Source organism: Prionailurus viverrinus, chromosome A2, assembly GCF_022837055.1.
Source record: "Prionailurus viverrinus isolate Anna chromosome A2, UM_Priviv_1.0, whole genome shotgun sequence".
NCBI classification, from domain to species: Eukaryota; Metazoa; Chordata; class Mammalia; order Carnivora; family Felidae; genus Prionailurus; species Prionailurus viverrinus.
Genome location: NC_062562.1, coordinates 3,739,801 through 3,762,521, shown reverse-complemented (window position 1 = coordinate 3,762,521; position 22,721 = coordinate 3,739,801). Strand labels below are relative to the sequence as shown.

At 44.5% G+C, this 22,721-nt stretch overlaps 1 protein-coding gene across 6 annotated transcripts; it reads left to right on the top strand.

The window, feature by feature from the left end:
- Positions 1 to 3,729: 3,729 nt before the first annotated feature.
- Positions 3,730 to 20,782, top strand: CD70 (CD70 molecule). Of its 6 annotated transcripts, none has more exons than XM_047846820.1 (5): positions 3,730 to 3,740; positions 13,609 to 13,619; positions 18,078 to 18,238; positions 18,812 to 18,845; positions 19,834 to 20,782. In XM_047846820.1, exons 3-5 carry the CDS (start codon positions 18,158 to 18,160, stop codon positions 20,223 to 20,225), a joined length of 507 nt encoding a protein of 168 aa, XP_047702776.1. In that variant the 5' UTR covers positions 3,730 to 3,740; positions 13,609 to 13,619; positions 18,078 to 18,157; the 3' UTR covers positions 20,226 to 20,782. The 6 variants fall into 6 exon arrangements, with proteins under 6 accessions (XP_047702776.1, XP_047702765.1, XP_047702782.1 ...); XM_047846809.1 differs by lacking the exon at positions 18,078 to 18,238 and adding an exon at positions 17,809 to 17,943; XM_047846826.1 differs by lacking the exon at positions 3,730 to 3,740 and having other exon boundaries at positions 18,084 to 18,238.
- Positions 20,783 to 22,721: the final 1,939 nt, after the last annotated feature.

Here is a 22,721-nt window from a genome sequence, read left to right as displayed (position 1 = left end):
CACTCTAAATATTTCATTTGAGTGGGACCATAGAGTATTTGACCTTTCTGTGACTGGCTTATGTCACCGAGCATAATGTCCTCAAGGTGCATCCACGTTGTATCAGGTGTTAGAATGTCCTTCCTTTTTAACGCTTAAAAATATTCCATTGTGTGACTGCACCATTTTACATTCCTACCAGGTCCCTAAGCATTTTTTACCGTGTATTTTGCAGTGGCTGGGTACATGTTCCATATATGTGACCATGAGATCAAGTTTGTTCATTGCATTATCCAAATCTATATTCTTATTTTTTGCCCGCTTGAGCTATCAATGGACAAGCGGGGTGTTTTTAAAATCTCCCGCTTCAGTGGTGTAATTATCTAACACAAGCTATTTTATTCTTCCTTTTTTTTTTTTTTTTCATTCCGGGTCTTCAATGTTTGCAGAGCATTTTACACTAACAGCACATCTCAATTCATACCGTCCACGTTTGAGTAGTTCTGTCAGTTTTTGCTTCACTTACTTCAAGACCGTTTTAAAGTGCATGCACATTAAAACTGTTATATTTCCATGGCAGAGATTTAGTTATATCTAGTAACACTTTTTACATTAAACTCTGTGCTGTTACTAATAGGGCTAAACCAATTTTCTCTCTAGCTATTTACATCCTTTAACTAGAAACTTGTTATATCTTTTATGTTTAAATATAAACAACATGTTGCTGGATTTTAAGTTTTCTTATCCAGCCTGACAGTATTTGTCTTTTAATTTGAGTACTTAGACCAGTGCTGTCCAATGCAAACATAATGTGAGCCAGCTCTATAATTTTTCTCTAGCAGCCACAATTAAGAGTTTAAGAATGGTGAATTTTAATAATATATTTCACTTACCCACGCATCCAGAATGTTAATCATGTCAAAGTGTAATCAGCATAAAGTGATTCATAAGATACTTTACACTCTTATTTGATTCCAGGTCTCCAAATACTGCTGCAGTGATTTCCCACTGGATCTCAGCCCACACCGCCCACCTTTCAGGTGTTCACAGCACTGGCCGGCTTGCGCCCACTGTCTCAGGTGGCAGAGATATAGAGTATCTGTGTTCATTCCAATTACTGATGGGTTTGGATTTATTTTGTGATTTCTGACCATCCCTCCTTTTCTATATTTCTTTTACTCTTCCTCCTTGCGTTATTTTGGATTTTTTTTTTCTCACTACAGTTTTTTCTCCTACTTAGTTCAGAAACAATGTATTCTGTTCTTATTCTTTTGGCCATTTCCTTAGACATCTTTAAGTACAGATTTAATGTGTCAGACTCTAAGGCTTTTCCGGGTTTCATCTCCGGAGGCCTCCTACGGGCTGCCTGTATCCACTCTCGCCTCCTACAGGCCATTTTCTGCATGGCAGTCAAGTGAGATTTTGGGGTAAACTTTTTTTTTTTTTATGTGTAATGTTTACTTAAAATCACAGATAATCTCATGTAAAGGCATCTATGTGACCACAAACATTTTTAGGATAAAAATATCTTTTTACTATTCTTTCAGAAATGGAATTACTCACCAAAAGAACAAAAACCAACCCAAGTATCATAAGAAGCAAAAAAAAAAAAAAAAAAAAAACACAAAAGATTGCGAGTTCACTTTCTTTTTTAGTGGCTTAAAAAAAAACCCTACGTTTATTTTTTCCGCTGAGGTATGGTTTTCATACATATTAAAAATGCTATGTATATTTAGTATGTACATATTGATGAGTTTAAAGATAAGTAAACACCCATGAAACTATCACCACAAAGCTACAAGCTTAACCATCACTTCTAAAAGTTTCCTCTTTCCTTCTTTGTGTGCGTGTGTGTGATAAGAACATTTACTATAAGATCTGTCCTCTTTCAAAAAATTTTAAGTAGACAGTACAGTATTGTTAACTATATGCATTATGCTTTATAGTAGGTTCCTAGGACTTACTCATCCTCTATAACTAGAACTTCATACCCATTAAACACCAACTCCCCATTCCTCTCTCCAGTGCCTGGTGACATCATTCATTCTACTTTCTATCTGTACACATTTGGCTACCAGATCCCTCATATAAGTGGAATTATCTTTGTCCTTTTGTGTCTGCCTAATTTCATGCAGTAAGTGGCAGAACTAACTTCTTTCTTAAGCCTGAAAAATATTGTCTTTTATCCGTTCCATGGCTTGGGTTGTTTCCACGGCTTTTCTTCTGTAAATAATGCTTCAATGAACATGGAAGTGTAGGCTCTCTTGGAGATCCCAATTTCAATTATTGGGGGTTTATACCCAGAAGTAGGATTACTGGGGGGTAAGGTAGTTCTATGTTCAATGTTTGAGAAACCTCCACACCAGTTTCCATGGCAGCAGCACCATTTTGCATTCCCACCACCAACAGTGCACAAGGGTCTCAACTTCTCCACATCCTCAACAGTGCCTGTTCCCATTTGTCTGGGATTTTGTGTTCGATGGATTGTAGCCATCCTGACACTAGGGGATGATATCTCACTGTGGCTTTGATCTGCATTTCACTGATGATTAGTGACACTGAACACCTTTTCCTTGTGTCCCTTGGTTTTTTCTTTTTGATCCCTACTGGGTGCTTACTAGTATTTTTATTAGAACTTTTGCATATAAGTTTATAAATGAAATTAGTGCATTCTTGCGCATTTTAGGGCCATATGCGTACATTCATGCTGAGTGGGTATCTAGGAGTGGGTTTTCCTTTGCTCCACTTTATTAAATAATACCAGTTTTGCAAAGAAGGTGTCACTACATCATCTCCACCCACCAAGTGTGAGAGTTCCCATTGCTTTATAACACACCAACCCAGAGTTGCTGGCCTTCAGTTTTCACTGTTCTGTAATGGGATACACCTTTTTTTGTTGTTGTTGTTGTTTTGTTTTGGGGGATTTTATTTTTAGGGAATCTCTACATCCAACATAGGGCTTGAACTCACAACCTCAAGATCAAGAGTCACATGCTCCACTGTTGGAGCCAGCTGGGTGCCCCCAACCCCTTGTAGTTTTAAATTGCATTTTCCTGATGGTTAATATGGTTCAGCACTGCTTCCTGGTCATTGTCCATTTACATATTGTTTTATGTGAAGTATTGGGTCACATCTTTTGGCCCTTTTTTAATTGGGCTGCCTTTTTCTTTTTGATTCATAGGAATTCTTTATATAATCTGGAAACAAGCCCTTTGTCAATTATATTTTTGCAAATATTCTCTCTCTTGCTCTGTGGATCACCTTTTCATTCTCTGAACCGGTATCTTTTGAAAAACAGAAGATCTTACTTTTAATATACTCTAAGAATAATTTAATTTAATTAATTTAATTTAATATACTCTAAGAATAACTTAATTTAATAATAAATTTAATATCTTCCTTGACATTTATAGTGTTTTTGTGCTCTGTTTTTAAAAATCTTTGCTTACCTTAACATAAATATTGTCCTATAAGAATATAAATATTCTCTTTCTATAAGTGTTATTGTTTTACCCTCACTTTTATATTTATAATCTACCTGGATTATAGTTCATCCTAGCACTAATGCCTAAATTGTCTAAATTACTGCAGCCTTATGATAGGTCTTACTATCTGGAAGGGTAACTCTCCATTTTGTTTCTTTTCTTGAAGATCATCCAGCTTATTTTTTTTAATGTTTATTTATTTTTGAGAGACAGAGCGTGAGCAGGGAGAAGGGCAGACAGAGAGGGAGACACAGAATCCAAAGCAGGCTCGGAGCTGTCAGCACAGAGCCCAAACTCAAGAACCCGTGAGATCATGACCTGAGCCCAAGTCAGACGCTGCTTAACCAGCTAAGCCACCTAGGAACCCCATCCAGGCTATCTTGGGTCATTTGCATTTCTTTGTATCGTTTGAATCGTTTGAATCGGTATCACCCACCCACCCACGCACTCACACATAACACTCACACATTCATTCCCTGATGAGATTGCACTGAATGTATAGATCAATAGATATTGGTGAGGAATTAATGTTTTCACAATATTAAATCTTCCAACCCATGATCATAGTATATCCTTCTTTTTATTTAGATTTTACTTAATTTCCTCAATAACGTCTTACAGTTTTGTGTGTAGAATTCTTGCACTACTTTCCTTAGATTTAGTCACAAGTATTTGATGTTTTTTGATGTTCTTGTAAATGGCATAATTTTCAAATGTCTGTTTTTAGAGACGTCGGTACACGGAAATGCCACTGATTTTGTATTTTTATTTTATATCCAGTGATCTTGTTAAATTCCTTTATTAAGTCTATATATAGGCTCTTTTAGTTTTCTACCCGCATAATAATGTAATCTAAGTAATGACTTTTATTTCTTCTTTTCCAATCCTTTTGTTTCTTTCTTTTATTTTATTGTACTGTCTAGGACCTCAGTGCAATATTAGTAAGAAGTGGTGACGGCAATCCCGATTTCATTTGCCCACCTTCAAGTATGTTGTTTTAGATATTTTGTTGATATTCTTTAGCATATTAAGAACACTCTATTTCTAGGGGTGCCTGGGTGGCTCAGTTGGTTAAGCATCTGACTTCACCTCAGGGCATGATCTCACAGTTCGTGAGTTTGAACCCCACATCAGATCCAAGCCTGCTTGGGGTTCTCGCTCTTCCACTCTTTCTCTGCCCCTCCCCCACTCGTGCTTTCTCTCTCAAAATAAATAAATAAACTTTAGAAAAAGAATACTCTATTTCTAGATCACTTCAAGTTTTTATCATTAAAAAATGTTGAATTTATTAAATGCTTCCTCTGTATCTTTTGAGATTTTTTCCCTTTATTATGTTCATGTAATGAATTATAATTTATTTTTAATGTTAAACCAAATTCTCATTTAAAAGGCAAATGCACGGGGCGCCTGGGTGGCGCAGCCGGTTAAGCGTCCGACTTCAGCCAGGTCACGATCTCGTGGTCCGTGAGTTCGAGCCCTGCATCAGGCTCTGGGCTGATGGCTCGGAGCCTGGAGCCTGTTTCCGATTCTGTGTCTCCCTCTCTCTCTGCCCCTCCCCCGTTCATGCTCTGTCTCTCTCTGTCCCAAAAATAAATAAACGTTAAAAAATAAATAAATAAATAAATAATAAAAGGCAAATGCACAAAACAATAATCATATGTTAAAGAGAACACAACAAATAACAATGCAATCTGCGACAATAACAATATAAAGAGGGAGAGACAGAGATGTGTAGCTGAAAGTTATTTGTATACTATTGAAAATAAGTCGGTATTATTAAAACTAGGTTGCTATGAGGTTAAAATGTTCATTGTAATCCCCAAGATAATCACTAAGAGAATAAAATTTTTAAGACAAGAAACAAAAAGAAAGAAAGAAAGATAGGAAAAATAAGGGAAATTGAATTGGTACACTACAAAAAATTAACTAAAACTCAAAAAAGCCAGTAATGGAGGAAACTAGCAAAAACATATATAAGACATACAGAAAATAGACAAACTGCAGAAGGAAATCCTTCCTTATCAGTAAATGCTTTAAATGTAAATGGGTTACACTTTCCTATTAAAAGGCAGAGATTGGCACCTTCGCAAAAAGAAGAAAACAACAACAACCACAGTCCATCTGTCAACAAGAGACTCACTTTCGATGCAAAGACACACAAAGGTTTAAAGTAAAAGGATGGGAAAAGATATTTCATCCAAATTGTTCTGAAGGAGAGCTGGGGAAGCTTATATTATTGTCGAACAAAATAGACTTTAAATCAAAGAGATCACAACACACAAAGAAGGACATTTTATATTGGTGAAGGTTCAAAACAGCAAAACAATATAATAATAATAATTTAAAAAGGAGATCCAAAATATATGAAGCACATTTTGAAAGAATTGAAGCAAGACTAGACAGTAGGACAATGATAGTTGGAGACTTCAACACACCACTCTCAATATTACTACAACACATAGAGAGAAAATCAATAAGGAAATAGAAGACTTAATGCTATAAACCAGTTAGACCTCACACATATACAGAGCACTAGGCCTAATACACTAACAGAATACACATCCTTCTCAAGTGCACATGGAACATTATTCAGGATAGACCATAAGTTATACCACAAAACAAGTCTTAATAAACTTTAAAGCGCTGAAACCATGTAGAATATTTTTTTGCATCACAATAGAATGAAACTAGAATTGAATAGCAGAAGAAAAACTGGAAATTTCATAAATATGTAGAAATTAAGCAACACAATTTTAAACAGCCAACGTGTCAAGGAATAAATAATAAGAGAAGTTAGAAAATATCTTAAAATAAATGAAAATTAAAATACAACATACCAAAATATATAGGACTTAGCAAAAACAGTATTAAGAAGAAAATTTATAGATGTAAATGTGTACATTAAAAGAAAAGATCTCAAGTCAATAACTTCAATGCACACCTTAAGAAATTAGAAAAAGAAAGGCAAATTTCAACCAGAGCTATCAGAAGAAAGGAAAAAATAAAGGTTAGAGCAGACATAAGTAAAATAGAGAATAGAAAAACAACAGAGAGAATCAACAAAATCAAAACTTGATTCCTTTAAAAGGTCAGCAAAATTGACAAACATTTAGCTAGATTCATGGGGGAGAGAGAGGAGAAAGACTCAAATTACCAAAATCAGAAATGAATGTGGGGTCATTACTACTGATTTCACAAAAATAAAAGGAATTCTACCAAACATTTAATGAAGAATAAACACCAATGTCTCTCAAATTCTTCCAAAATAAAAATTGAAAAGGAGAGAACACTTCCTAATTCTGAGAACAGATTTACCTTGCATCCAAAACCAAACAATGGCATCACAAGAAGGAAAAACTATAAACCAGTAACCCTTATGAATATAGATATAAAAACCCACCACAAAACACTAGCAAACCAAAGCCAGCAGCATATTAAAGGGATTATACACCCACGAACATGTGGGATTTATTTCCAGAATGCAAGAACGGTTCAACACAGAAACATCAATCTGTGTAAGATACCAAATTGATAAAATGAGGAGGGAAAAACATATTGTCATCTCAAGTCATGCCAAAAAAAAAAAAAAAAGCTTTTGACAAAATCCAGCACCCTTTTATGACCAAAACACTCAATAAACAAGGAATACAAGGGAACTTCCTTAACGTAATAAAGGTTATCTATGAAAAACCCACAGCGAGGGGCGCCTGGGTGGCGCAGTCGGTTAAGCGTCCGACTTCAGCCAGGTCACGATCTCGTGGTCCGTGAGTTCGAGCCCTGCGTCAGGCTCTGGGCTGATGGCTCAGAGCCTGGAGCCTGTTTCCGATTCTGTGTCTCCCTCTCTCTCTGCCCCTCCCCCGTTCATGCTCTGTCTCTCTCTGTCCCAAAAATAAATAAACGTTGAAAAAAAAAATTAAAAAAAAAAAAAAAGAAAAACCCACAGCGAATACCATCCTCAATAATGAAAGATCAAGAATAACACAAGGATGTCTACTTTTGCCAATTCTACTCAACAAGATACTGGAAGTTCTAGCCAGAGCAATTAGGCAAGAAAAAACAAAAGACCGCAGACTCCAAACTCTGAAACCGGAATGTGTCATCTGTAAGAGCCACAGTGCATTGCAGGAAGAAAAGAGAAGGCTACCCTCCCACCAGGAATCCGAGAACCTCACACATGAATTTTTTAACCAAAACTAGAGGCTGTTTATTTCCAGGGACTCAATATTCCCCCTCAACATTTTTTTTCAGATTTACTGTGGGACCCACAGGGATAGGTGAGCCTTATACTTACAAGTCAACCTCAAAGCCTAATACATTTGACAAAGATGGAAACATACATGTTTTGGGAGAGGGAGAGTTTCAGCATTCATTCAGAAAAACAAAGGGGTTTGTAATACCAAAGACCCAAAAACAGGTCGTGAAGTTATATCAAAGGAGAAAAAATATTAATGATCCCTTCATTAGCTGAAACCTTTAAGTTTGAGACATGTAACATGAAATTTTGCTGGTTATGGAGAAACTAATTATGTTATTGAATCCTGCCCCCTGGAGATGGAAATTCACTTGTTTTTTTTGGGGGGGGGTGTTTTTTTTTGTTTTTTGTTTTTTTAGGAAATTCACATGTTTATAGCTGCTACCAATTGTGCTATAAATATGCCTTTTCCACCATTGTTCATTGTATTGTTTCCTAGGGCCACCATAACAAGGGACCACAAACTCATTGGCTTAAAACAACAGAGATATATTCTCTCACAGTTGTAGAGTCCAGAAATCCAATACCTAAGTCTCAGCAGGGCCATGATCCCTGTGAAGACTGTAGGGGAAGATCTTTCCTAGTTTCTTCCAGCTTCTTGTGGTCATCCTTGGTTTTCTTTGACTTATAGATGCCTCACTTCAATCTCTGGCTTTCTTCATATGCGTGTATGTCTATGTTTTGGGAAAACTCAGTTTTCCTCCTATGTTTCTCCTTTATTCTCACTCTGCTACCCCACTCATGGCACTTCCGAAGCAATTCTCAGATACCAGCTGGGTCTCCTGCAATTCCAGTAAATTCTGACACTATCTACCTGAAGATAGCATCCTGAAAGATTCTCCCCAACTTCAGATGCCAATCTGACCTACTGGCTACAGATCAGAGGTTCCAGTGACCCCCCCACACTTTGGGTTCCATTAAAATTTGCTAGAGCAGCTCACACACAACTCAGAGAAATATTCTACTTATTAGGCTACTGCTTTATTATAAAAGAATTAACTCAGGAACAGCCACAGATGGAAGACATGCCCAGGACAAAGTGGGCGGAAGGGGGGTGGAGCTCCTATGACCTATCTGAGGGCACCACACTCCCTAGTCCTTAGACAATCCATTGGAAAACGAGCAAAAGACCGGAAAAGACATTTCACTGAAAATGATATCTAAATGTCCTGTAAACACCTGAAAAAGGGGCGTCCAGTTTCACTGAGCATCAGGAAAATACAACTTAAAACCAAAATTAGGGGTGCCTGGGTGGCCCGGCGCAGGTCATGATCTCTCAGTCTGTGACTTCAAGCCCCGCATCAGGCTCTGTGCTGACAGCTCGGAGCCTGGAGCCTGCTTCGGATTCCGTGTCTCCCTCTCTCTCTGCTCCTCCCCTGGTCATGCTCTGTCTCTCGCTCTCCCTCAAAAATAAATAAAAAACATTTTTTAAAATTCTTTTTTTAATTTTAAAAAACACACAAGAAGATGGTACTATTCATCTTATTACTGGAAATGTGTGCCCTTTAACAATGTCTTACCGTATCCCCCACCCCACCTCTGGCAACCCCCATTCTAATCTCTGTTTCTACAAGTTTGACTATTTTAGGTACCTCATATAAGTGGAATCATGAAGTATTTCTGTTTCTCTGTCTGACGTGTTTCACTTATCATAATGACTTCGTGGATTATCCATGTGGTCACAAATGGCAGAACGACTTCTTTTTAATGACTGAATAATAATTCCATAATATTTATATAATACACCTTCTTTATCCACTCATCTGCAGATGAAACTTGGATTGATTCCATGTCTTGGCTATCATGAATATTGCTGCCATAAAAACTTTTTAGTGGCAAAAATTTCCATCTCCATCCTTAGCAGGAGCACACTGGCACATTCAAGCTATGCTAAGATTTGACCCTAGTGTTGACTCAGTGGCCAGGAGAGAAGGTGGGTTTTTGCAGGGGGTGGGGGGGGTGGGGGGCATATTAAAGAGAGTGTCCTGCAAGACACCAGCCTATTTAAGACTTTTGCATAATCTTCCAACAACAGGGATGGAGCCACTCTTGTGGGTCCAGAGGCTCAGGGGAATGTGGAGTTTGATTTGCAACTGCACCTGCCCAGGGACTTGAAAGTCTCAGTATCCTACTCATTCCCCATCAGGACCCTGACTTTGATACCGGAAACTTGCTTCAATACCAACAACAACCTTTGCTGAAATTCTGCAACCCTTACCATTATGTTGTGAGTTTCCTGCCCAACTCTGCCTGCCCTTGGCTGCAGGTGAGAACCTTTCCAAATGCTGCCAAGGAGGCCCCCAGACTCTCGCCCTGCACCATGAATTGGTCACGACTATATCTGAGTCTCCTCTTGTCTCTCTTCAAAGCATCAGTGTCAGTTAGCAGTAGCCATCTAATTCCAGTCTTTTTAGTTAGTTTTCCCCCTAACTCTCAAACACCAGAGATGTGGCACGAACATCTCCTTCCTCCTGTATTACATCTCAGTTTGTCACTAGTGAAAGTGTCAACACACTGCCTGAGGCTGGGAGTCGGGAGGAGCTCAGCAGTCCCCCTATGGCCAGTGATGGAGTTGGGTACCCTGTTCCAAAATCGCTTTTAGAGTTCTCCAGGATAACTTTTGGCATCCAATGTTTTTGCTTGGGCTCCCTAAAACCATATCCTGAGATGAGAGTTTCTGTGCATATGGTTTACCGAGGGAGGTCTCTCAGGAAAAACCTGTAGAAGAGTGAAGGAACCAGAACAGGACAGGAGGAGAAGCTGGCTGTAGAGATGTGATTGCAAGAGAAGAGAATCTGCCTCAGCCCGACCTCATAGGGAGCTCTGAAGCATGGCAAGCACCACAAAGACTTTCCCACCCAGATACACAGGAGGTGTGGGCTCTTATATCCCTAAATCATTCGGTCTTTGGCCAAGGTCTACCTGCAGGGTGGGGTGAAAACAACTTTCATAGCATCCTTAAGCAAAGCAACATCTGTCAGACAAGATCAGTCTGTTGGAGAAAAACAACAACAACAACAACAACAACAATGGTGTCATTAGCAGCCAACACGCATAGCAGCTGGAGATGGGATGCCATGGCCTAGCAAAGGGCATGTGGGTAGGGCACCCACAGCACTTGATGCTTTTTATCTAAAACCCACTGGAACATAAATTCTATACAGCAGAAACTTTGTTTTCTTCACCATTGTATCCCCTGTGCCTGTAACAGTGCCTGGCACAGAGTAGGTACTTATTAAATAGTTATTGACTGAATGTTTCCTAAGACAAGATCCATGAGGCATGCCCTGACTCAGAGGGACTCTTCCTTGCTTTCTATTACTTGGCTCCAAGAAGAGGTAAACAAATTAACGATTAAACAAAAAATGCTTAGTGACACTAAAAGCATGAACCATGAAAGAGAGACCCAGTGGAACTTACAAAAATTAAAAACATTTGCCCTTTAAGTACACAATTCAGAAAATGGGGGATGGGGGGAACCACCACAGAGAGGAAGAAAATATTTACATTTTTATGCCATGCATCTGGAAAGGAATGTGTACCCACCATATATCAAGAATTGTTACAACTCAATAATTAGAAGACAAAACCTCAGCACCCCCCCCCCAAAAATTGTTAAAAATTTGGACAGCTGGAGGCACCTGGGTGGCTCAGTCGGTTGAGCGTCTGACTTCAGCTGAGGTCATGATCTCACAGCTTGTGAGTTCGAGCCCCACATCAGGCTCTGTGCTGATGGCTCAGAGCCTGGAGCCTGCTTCCGATTCTGTGTCTCCCTCTCTCTCTGCCCTTCCCCCACTCACGCTCTGTCTCTCTCTGTCTCAAAAATAAATAAATATTAAAAAAGTTTTTTTTTTTAATTTGGACAGCTGTGTCTTAAAGAAGATATACTACAGGTGGCAAATGGACATATGCAAAGATGCTCAATATCACCAGACATCAAGGAAGTGCAAACTTAAATGATACAAATTGCCATTAGAATGGCTAAAACATGGCCAACCAGACCAAGTATTGTTGAGAATACGGTACAACTGGAACTCAACATGAGATGGTCACTTAGGAAAACACTTGGCAATTCCATACAAAGTTGAACATACTCCTACCATATCACCTGCAGTCCCACTCCTAGGAATGCACCCAAGAGAAATGATTTCATGCCCACATAAAGACCCACACACAATGCTCACAGCATCGTTATCCATAGTAGCCCCGCCCCACACTGAAAACAACACAAGTGCCCATCAGCTGATGATCGCACAAGTAAATGGAATACTACTCAGCCATAAAAAGGCACAGCATATTGATACACATAACATTATGGATGATTCAAAAACACTATGCTAAGAGAACTACATCAGGCACAAAAGAGTACAGACTGCAGGATTCCATTTATATGAAACTTTAGAAAAGGCAAAGTCAGAGTGGCAGGAAGTAGATGGGTGGTTGTCTAGGGATGGATTGGGAAAAGCAAATACAGAAGGGTCATGGGGTAACTTTCTAGGGCAACAGAAGTGTTCTAGATCTTGATTGTGGTATTGTTCTATGACTTTATGTATTTGATAAAACTCATCACACTGTACGCTTAGAACGGGTGAATTCGATTGTATATAAATTATGCCTCCATTAAAAATAAACCTTCACACTGATGGTGGCAATGACAAAAAGACAGAGTCTGGAACTGATCCTGACAGCCTCACTGAGTGCCTAAACCAGATCAGCAAACACACATTTCCAACGTCTTATTCTCCAAGAAGAGTACTTTTCACAACAAAGGTCATCACTGTTGGTCAAATTTCAATTTCCTTGTCACTGAAACAATGATCTTCAAAACAAGAGGGTGACCCCCCCCCCCAGGCCACAGCTCTCCTGCTGATGACATCTTGATCACACAGATGGTGTAATCACCTGTTCAGATTCTTTGAGAAACCTGGGGCTAGGCAGTCCAGCTCTTCACAGATCCAGAACACTGAATGTGAGACTAGGTCAAGTTGTTAGTGGCAAGGTGATGAACCTGGAGAACGTTATGTTAAGTGAAATAAGCCAGATGCAGAAAGACAATCACATATGATCTCATTTAGATGTAGAACCTAAAAAGTCTCACTTCTATAACTAGGGAATGGACCAGTGGCTGCCAGGTGCTGGGGGTAAGGGGGGCAAAGTTGGTCAAATGGTACAAGCTTTCAATAACGAGGTAAGTAAGTTCTGGGGAATCTAATGTGCAGTATGATTAATATAACGACTAGCACTGTGTTGCATGCTTAAAATTTTCTAAGGGAGTAGGTATTAAGTGTTCTCACCACACACAAAAAAACAAAGCAGATAGTAACTGTGAGGTGATAGATGTGTTCATTAACTTGAGGGTGGTGATCATTTCACAGTAGAAACATGTATTAACTCATTGTGTTGTGCACCTTTTTTTAAAAAAATCACATCGTACAATCTAAACACATACAATATATAGTTGTCAATCATATCTCAATAAATCTGGGGGGGGGGAATGTTTAAAAGCCACATTCGTTTGTTGTTGAGGTTTGAGTTTTGGCTTTCTGGTGGAACTGCCTGCAGAAACGTGCCCCAGCCATTCCCCCCGCCCCGCCCCCCATCTCTGTATCTCTGTATATATGTGTCACTTCTCCCATCGAGTCATACAGTCTACTACTTCCCATTTCCTTGAGTCTGCATTGATTTGATTTACTTTCACCAAAAGAATACAGTGGAAGGGACACAGTGCCACTTCCTGGTTGAGGTCCTGTACAGCAGCTTCTAGAATCCAGCCACGGTGGAAAGGAGCTTGGGATGACTTTCCTTAGTATTTCCCCTGAGGAGTTGAAAAGCTTACATCCACCCGGAAACCGGCACACAGTTTTATTCATAATTGCCAAAACTTGGAAGCAGGTGTATAGGAGGTGAATGGAAAAAGAAACTGTGGGACATCCAATGTCACATTATTCAGTGCTAAAATCAAATGAGCTCTCAACCACGAAAAGACACGGAGGAAATGTAAATGCATGTTACTGAGCGAAAGAAGCCAGTCTGAAAAGGCTACACACTGTATGATTCCAATTCTGTGACATTCCGGAAAAGGCAAGGCTCGGGAGGAAAGTGATCTTAAGTCCCAACATCCAAATTGTTCCCCCGCCCCCTTCCCAGGGGCCTCTGGCCCTTTCCCTCCCCAGCTTAGTCAGAAGAGAAGTAGTGAGGGGAGGTGGAGAGCTAACTGGCAAGGGGAGGGAGCCAGCCACTTGCTTGAAGGGAGAGAAGCTCTGGTTTCAGAACTTCCTCAAACATCCCACACCACCCGGCAGAACTACACCGTCCGGACAGCATTCGATCGATGGAGCCTCCCTCATGTCCCAGCCAGTAATTCAGAGCAGCAGGGGGGAAAAACCCCGGGGCTTGTGAATGCAAATGTGTGATCGAACTCGGGCACACCCTCCCCCAACCTCTTTGCTTGGCGAACGGCTGCCCGCGTCCCTCTCTAGCCCTGCGGCTGGAAGATGGAAGTCAAGGCTAGACACGCGTGAACGTTCAGAAAGGCAACCCCTGCTTCTCACAGGCATAAGCCCTCGATAACGAATGCATCGTAGGGTTGCTGGTGTTTTCCTTTTTGTTACTACAAATCGCACCACCATCGAATTTATGCGTGATCATCTGAGTTTGTGATGTGTGAGAGTGTGCTTATGAAAGAAAATCCTTGAGGGGCACCTGGGTGGCTCAGTCGGTTAAGTGTCTGACTTCGGCTCAGGTCACGATCTCACGGTCTGTGACATGATCTCACAGTCTGTGAGTTCGAGCCCCGCGTCAGGCTCTGTGCTGACAGCTCAGAGCCTGGAGCCTGCTTCGGATTTTGTGTCTCCCTCTCTCTCTCTCTCTCTCTCTCTCTCTCTCTCTGCCCTCCCCTGCTCACTCTCTGTCTCTCTGTCTCTCTTTCAAAAAAAAAAAAAACAAAACATTAAAATAATAATAATAATATTAAGGGAAGAAAATCCTTGAAGTAAAACCGATAGCAGAAAGGGAAGGTGCATTCTGGTATCTTGACTGATTTTGCTAAACCCCGTCCTTGCAAAAGGTTGGATCCATTTCAGGTCCCAGGTGTGAGGATGCCTCCCAGCCACACACACAGTCTGGCAAAGCGGCAAATCATCCAGTGCTTTGATCTTTTACCAAATCACAGATGAAAACGAAAAAGTGTACCCCACGGGCTTTTAACTTCCAAATTCTTTTGTTATGAAAAGCGAGCGTATCATTCGATGTTGTTTCATGCGTACAGGCATTTCTTTTACGAGCTGGCTGCTCCTTCTGTTTCATGTTTCTAGAGAATATTAGTCATTTCTTGAAGACATCGCTTGTAAGATATTTATACCTTAAAGGAAATCAATTGCCATCAATGTCTTACCAACCTTTCCTTGTTTTTTCTCTTGCTCCTTAATTTACGTGTGTGTATGCCTTTCAACTTGGTGTTTTTAATGGAGGAATTTATTCACTTATACGTGAAACAGAGCATCATTCTTTTTTATGCCTTCTTAGTTGCTTTTTTAACATGCTTAACAAATCACTGCCCCGGGATGAATTTTTATGAATTTACCACATTCGGCATTTTCATGTTTCTTTTTTGCCTTTTTACACTCAAATCTTTGATCCAGCTGGAACTTACTTCAGGTTACCCATCTTTTAAGCGTTTCTGTCAATCAGCGATGGCTGTAATTTGCACTTCATTGTTGAGAGAAGTTGACGCCCTTTCTCTGGGTTTATGCGTCACTTGAATTCCTTTCTTTGCGAATCATTCGTTTGCGTCCTCAACCGTTCTTCTGAGGCGTGTTTCGAGGGAGAAAATAACCGAGTCGGAGCGGGCCTTTACTGAGCGCTTGCCATGTGCTTATACGACGCTACGGCCTTGCACACATCTTTCTTCCGAACCGCATCATGGTCCACTTACGGTCGGGGACGTTGGCCTTTAAAAGACGATGAGGGCACGGGTTTCCCAAACTTCAGAGCTAAAATGTGACATTCTGAAGACTGGAATGCAGGTGTGTTGGGGGACTGCAGACTCCTCGCACTTGACTACACCCTCCGCGGCATTATTTTTGCCGTGGCTAGATGGAGGCGGGGAAGGGACACTAGTGGGACCGCAGGAAACCATCAAAAGTCCGTTGTGGGGAACATGATGTAATGGGAACTGGAAGGTTCTGGAGATGGGGTTAGTGGGTAAAGCTAGACTTTAGAACCCAGCAGGGGTGTCATAGAGTAAGAAAGAAGGTTGGAAAAACTTCTTAGGATCATGCCCCTATACTCAGGAAAGCTTGAGTTAGGGGCCCCCATGGGGAGGCTGCCAGCTGAATCCCCAGACATAATCCTAGAGAAGGACATTGTTTTAGTAGTTGGGGTCCCCAGTCACCTGCATCCCGGGGATTCTGGACATGTTTGACTCCTTTCTCTCTCTCTCACCTGCCTCCCCGCACCCCCTGCCCCCATCAGCCGATGTGGTTGCCTCAAGCTCTGACTTCTGTCCTGTATCCATCCTCCAGACCAGGCCTCCATGACTCCTCACTTTGGGATGAAATTTTCCAGTTCTGGGGTCTACAGGTAAAGCTTCTGAGAACACAGCCCCAGGCGCTTGTCAACTGCCGCTGAAGCAGCTTTCCTGCCCCGGTGGCCGGCGAGGGGTTAGACTCACTGATACCGACCGCTATTGGCACAATCCTATGAGCCCAGGTGATCTCTCAACATCTTGCAGGGTGCCATTATCATTGGATTCTTTCTTTTCAATGCTTTTATTTTGTTGTTGTTGTTTGTTTTTGAGAGAGGGCGCGCAAGCAGGGGAGGGGCAGAGGATTCGAAGCGGGCTCAGCGCTGACAGCAGCGAGCCCCATGCGGAGCTCCCACTCCCCAACCGTGAGCTCACCACCTGAGCTGAAGTCGGATGCTCGACCGACTGAGCCACCCAGGGGCCCCCAAGGTTACTGCATTCTTGTGGCTGCCACAACAAAGTGCCACAAAGGGGGCAGCTTAAAACGAAAGGTATTTATCCTGTCACAGTTTGAGAGGCCAGATGTCTGAAATGAAGGCGTCCGCAGACCTCACTCCCTCTGAAGGCTTCAGGAAAGAATCCTTCCTTGCCTCTTCCCGGTGTCTGCTGTTTCGGGGCAATCCTTGGGGTTCCCTGGCTTGTAGATGAACCGGTCCCTCTGACGTCCACCTCCACCGTCACATGGCCATCACCCTTCTGTGTCCCTGTGCGTGCCGTCTCCTTTCTTTGCAAGCTTGCCGTTCTTTGGATTTAGGGCCCGCTCTAATCCACTATGACCTCATCTAATCGTAACCGCGAGGATCCTGTTCCCAAGTGAGCTCACATACCACCTGAGGTTCTAGGTGGACATGAATTTCTTGGGGGGAGGGAGGGGGACACTATTCAGCCCACTGCAGACCAAGCAGAGGCCGCTTCTGAGAGGACGAGAAGGCTGAAGGGTGATGCGGGGTGTTTAGCCGAGCAGGCCACCCAAGCTCTCCTAAATTCATCTGTGTCTACTCTCTTCCTGGTGGGCAGGTCAGTCACGTGGCCCCATCGCGTGCAGGGAGACTGGGAAAATGGAAAGAAGCCCCTGGATATGTGGGGAGCCTCCCTGACCTCTCTGGGTGCTGGCTGTACCCCTGGTTTCCCCCTACACACGCGCACACGCGCGCACACACACACACACACCCGCTCCCACACAGCATCTGGTCCACAGGGGATGCTCAATGAAGGTTTGTTGAATGAATGAATGAATGAATGAATGACTGTGAGGAAGGTGAGGACAAGGGGCCACATCAGAAGACTGAGGGGCTCCGTGGGGCGGTCGGATTCCTGGCATACCCCTCTGCGAGCTGGGGGTGGGCAAACGCTGGAGGGGATTTCCCTGCTCGGCGAACAGCTCAAATCCCTCCCCTTTGCCGGACATCCCCAGAGTGGGGTGGGGCGGGTCTCTGGCAGGTTCGGGCAGGCCGAGGCCCCCGAGCCGTGAGAGCGCCGAGGTTTCCGTGCTCCCGGCTCCCTGGCTCGCCCCGCGCGCCGCCAGCACGGGCCCCATGCAGCGCTGTCTGAGAATCATGGTGCCGGAGGAGGGGAGCTCCGGCTGCCCGGTGCCCCGCCTGTCCTGGATGTCGGTGCTGCGCTCTGCCGCGATCCTGTCTCTTACCGGCATAATGGCATACTGCTTCCTGCGCGTCCAGCAAGGGCAGCTCGAGCCGCCTAAGGTGCGTAGAGAGGAGGGAGGAGGAAGATGCAAACCTCCCACCTGCTCGGCGGAGCCTGGGGACCTCTGGGTGGGGCCGGCTCCGCGGGGGCGCAGAGGAGGGAGGCGAACCACCAGGAAGAGAATGGACTCGAGGCAGAGGGACCGTGCGTTTGGGCGCAGACGGGCGAACGACCAAGAATACATAAAATTTAAAAAAAAAAAATCCAAATGAGATGGATAAAAATCGTCCCGGAAGGTCTGGGTGCGAAGAGAGATGGAGACCGAGCCGGCTGTTGGGGCACAGCTGCCTGGAGGTCCGGGCTGGGGTGGGGGGTGGGGGGGAACGGGGTGGGGGCGCGGGGATGTCAGTCGCGCCCTGGAGGTAAGTCCCGGGTGGGGATCCCGGAGTGGGGAGGTCGCAGCTAGGAAAGGAGCATCCGATGCGGGCATGGAAAGTGACTCGTCTTCGGTGTTCCCCAGCGAGCTGACTCAGAGGCTGCTGGGGGCTTCACGAAGCCGGGAGGGGGGTGGGTTCGGGGCCTGCAAGGGCAGGGCGACCCGCGCCGCTCACCTGGGAGCCCCGACACCCACCACGGGGACCCCCTTTGGAGGCGACGCAGGCCGGGGCGGGGGGAGGGGGGGGGGGGCTCTGCAGCCGAGAGAGCAGGTGTAGGCTGTTAGTTCAAAGTACTTCCTCTTTAAAAGCTCTTTTTTAAAAAGTCACAACTCAGTCCAGCTGTTTGAGAAGCGGGTAGGAAGATGAGCAGAGAAAAGAGACGTCTTGATCTCGGTCCGGGACGGCGCGGGGTGGTGGGGGGCGGGGGCGGGGGCTTGAAACCTCCGTGCTTCTGTGCTCACCTGACACGTGTTCTCTCCTGTTCTATCAGCGGGACATGGCTGAGCTGCAGCTAAATCGCACAGGTAACGGCGAGTGCATGTGTAGAAGGGAGAAAGAGAGACGGAGAGAGAAGGAGAAATTGAGATAGACACGGAAAGAGAGAACAGAGAGAGGGAGAGAGAAAGGGGGAGGGGCGAGGGAGGGAGGGGGAAAGAGGGAGAGAGAAAGGGGGAGGGGGAGGGGGGAGAGAGAGAGGGAGGGAGGGGGGAAAGAGAGGGAGAGAGAAGGAGAAATTGAGATAGACACGGAAAGAGAGAACAGAGAGAGGGAGAGAGAAAGGGGGAGGGGCGAGGGAGGGAGGGGGAAAGAGGGAGAGAGAAAGGGGGAGGGGGGAGAGAGAGAGGGAGAGAGAAGGAGAAATTGAGATAGAAAGAGAGAACACAGAAAGGGAGAGAGAAAGGGGGAGGGGAGAGGGAGGGAGGGGGAAAGAGGGAGAGAGAAAGGGGGAGGGGGAGGGGGGAGAGAGAGAGGGAGAGAGAAGGAGAAATTGAGATAGAGAGACGGAAAGAGAGAACAGAGAAAGGGAGAGAGGGGGGGAGGGGGAGAGAGGGAGGGAGGGGGGAAGAGAGGGGAAGAGAGAAAGGGGGAGGGGCGAGGGAGGGAGAGAGAGGGAGAGAGAAAGGGGAGGGGAGAGGGAGGGAGGGGGAAAGAGAGAGAAAGGGGGAGGGGGAGGGGGGAGAGAGAGGGGGAGACAGAAGGAGAAATTGAGATAGAGAGACGGAAAGAGAGAACAGAGAAAGGGAGAGAGAAAGGGGGGAGGGGGAGAGAGGGAGAGAGAAAGGGGGAGGGGCGAGGGAGGGAGGGGGGAAAGAGGGGGAGAGAGAAAGGGGGAGGGAGAGGCGGGAGAGAGAGGGGGAGAGAGAAAGGGGGAGGGGGAGAGAGAAAGGGGGAGGGGGAGGGAGGAGGGGGAGGGGGGGTTAGGTTGCCACAGAGCAAGCTTAGACATTTGGTCTCTAAGCGGCCCTTTCCCTAAACGTCTGTCCTCCCACGTCCCTGACGCTGTGCCGCCAGGACAGCGGCTGGACCACAGGCTGCACTGGCAGGGAAGTCCGGCCTTGGGCCGCTCCTTCGTGGAGGGACTGGAGCTGGACGACGGCGGGCAACTGCGTGTCCGGCGCGGCGGAGTCTACAGGCTGCACATCCAAGTGACGCTGGCCAACTGCTCCTCCTCCACGCGGGCCGCCCGGCCTCCCAGGGCCACGCTGACGGTGGGCATCTGCTCCCCGGCCGCCCACAGCATCAGCCTGCTGAGGCTCAGCTTCCACGGAGGCTGCGTGGCCGCCTCCCAGCGCCTGACGCCGTTGGCTCGCGGGGACACGCTGTGCACCAACCTCACGCTGCCTCTGCTGCCCTCCGCAAATGCTGATGAGACCTTTTTCGGGGTTCAGCTGGTGCACCCCTGACTGTTGCGCCCCCTGGCCCAGATTTGTCGGGAGAGTGTGTTTTCTCTCTCTCTCTCTCTTTTTTTTTTTTTTTTTTTCCTGTCTCTTGTAGAAGCTTTTTTCTTGATGTGTCTCTGTAATATAGTGATGTATAATATCTGATCGGTCTTAATCCTTGCTGCTAGCTTAAGCTTTTGGAATTTCCTGTGTGGCGAGCGGTCTGGGTGCCTTTTGTTGTGTTAATGAGGTGACTTTGGGGAAAGCCCTGAGGTCACCTGGAGAGGTGGGAGTTGGAACTGTCCCTTCCCACTGGCCTGACCTCCAGGGAAGGGAGAGAGGCTGCAGACAGCTCAGCCAGCAACGGCAAGTGATTTAACCAATGGCATCCGTGTCATGCTCAAAAATACACAAGGATGGGGTTAGAAGCTTCTAGACTGGTGAGCGAGTGAAAGTCCTGAGAGGGTGCTCACCCGTGGAGAAAACACTGAGTGAGGTTGATGGAACATCACTCACCACTTCTGGTTAGGCGCTGCCTGACTCATACTGGTTTTTGTTCAAATAAAGTCTCAAAATGTTAATATGCCTCAGTTTATCTTTTAACAGATCTCTATAGTACTTGTCACCTTTGAACATATTAGAAGAATCCACTTACTTATTTTGCTTGTTGGCTGTCTTCCCCCCACATCCCACTGGAATGGAGACGCCATGAGGCCAGGGACTGCATTCTGTGCCAGTCACAGGCAGAGCCCCACGCCGAGGGAGTGCTTGGCACATAATTTTGAACGGAGGAATGGATTCTGTCAACTAGAAAACCACCATCACGAGCCCACATAGCAATGTGCACACTTAGCACCCACATCATGATTTCTAATACCATTCCATGAAAAAGGAATTGGAGGGAGGAGGGGAGCGGGGGTGGGGGGGTGGGGGGGGGGGAGGGTGCCTGGGTGGCTCAGTGGATTAAGTATCTAACTCAATTTTGGCTCAGATCCGGATCTCACGGTAGTGAGATAGAGTCCCTGGTCAAGCTTTGTGCTGGGCATAGAGCCTGCTTAAGATTCTCTCTCCCTCTGACCCTCCCCTGCTTGCAATTTCTCTCTCTCTCTCTCTCTCCATCTCTCAAAAAAAAAAAAAAAAAAAAGGAATTGGGGCTCCTTAGAGAAATGGCTGATTATAGGAATAGGACAAAAAAAATATGTATGATGAGAATGGTGCATTGGGTAAGTGGCAGAAATAAGGATGAGAAAGAAAGAGAAAGAGAGAGACCTGGGTGGCCAGACCAGTTAGGAGTTGGTTAAGCGTCCAGCTTTAAAAAATTATATAAAAAAGAAAGAAAAACCATATTGATCTGTGTATGTCGCAGGAGCACAGAAGCCAACTGACAAAGCCCCCAGTGGCTAAAATTAGAACAATTTGAGCAATAAAATAAATAGAATAGTATCAGATTATAATTCAGAGTATAAAATAAATATCCATGAGTCTATATTGATATAAATAGGTGATTCAATATATTTGTAAGTGGGGAAGGGCCAAAACCTTTGTGCAGAATTTCGAATAATTTATGTTGTTTACCTTTAAAATAAAACTGCCAAGGGCACCTGGGTGGTTCAGTCGGTTGAGCGTTGGACTCGATTTCAGCTCAAGTCATGATGCCAGGGTCATGGGATCGAGCCCCTCATCCGTGTCCTAGCTGAGCACAGAGCCTGCTTGGGATTCTCTCTCTCTCTCTCTCTCTCTCTCTCTCTTTCTCCCTCTGCCCCTCTTCCCTGCTCTCACATGCTTGTTCTCTCATTCTCTCTCTCAAAAATAATAATAATAAAAAAAAAAATAGGGGTGCCTGGGTGGCTCAGTCGGTTAAACATCTGACTTCAGCTCAGGTCGTGATCTCATGGTTTGTGGGTTCCAGCCCTACAGTGGGCTCTATGCTGTCAGCACAGAGCCTGGAGCCTGCTTCAGATTCTGTATCTCTCTCTCTCTCTCTCTCCCCCTCCCCTGCTCATGCTCTCTCTTTGGCTCTCAAAAATAAATAAATATTAAAAAAATTTTTAAATAAATAAATAATAAATAGATAATAAATAAATAAATTTGCCAGTTATTTTACCAGCAAAAATGGGTTTATTCAGGAATAACAGAAAACTACAATCCAGAACAAGCACGCTAACGGCAAAACCACAGGCAAGTCTGCCAAACCAAGGAGAGGACTGCTCTTTAACAAGGTAAAGCAGGAAATTGGGAAGACTGTCATAAACAAAAAGTCTACTAGAGTTACCTGGAAGGTTGTGGTTTTTTTTTTTTTAAGTTTATTTATTCTGAGAGAGAGGGCATGTGAGCATGGGAGGGGCAGAGAGAGGGAGAGAGAATCCCAAGCAGGCTCCACTGACAGAGCAGAGCCTCATGCCAAGCTCCATCCCACCAATCACAAGACCATGACCTACGCAGAAATCAAGAATCCCAGGCTTAACAGACTGAACCACTGGAGCGCCCCAACCTGGGAGTTTGAAGGAAGTTGCTTCCCAT

Coding starts and splice junctions, on each gene's coding strand:
- CD70 (XM_047846800.1), top strand. CDS start 17,776: ATGCAGCGCTGTCTGAGAATCATGGTGCCGGAGGAGGGGAGCTCCGGC. Junction 17,944..18,811: donor GGCAGCTCGAGCCGCCTAAG/GTGCGTAGAGAG, acceptor CTGTTCTATCAG/CGGGACATGGCTGAGCTGCA. Junction 18,846..19,833: donor GCTGCAGCTAAATCGCACAG/GTAACGGCGAGT, acceptor CTGTGCCGCCAG/GACAGCGGCTGGACCACAGG.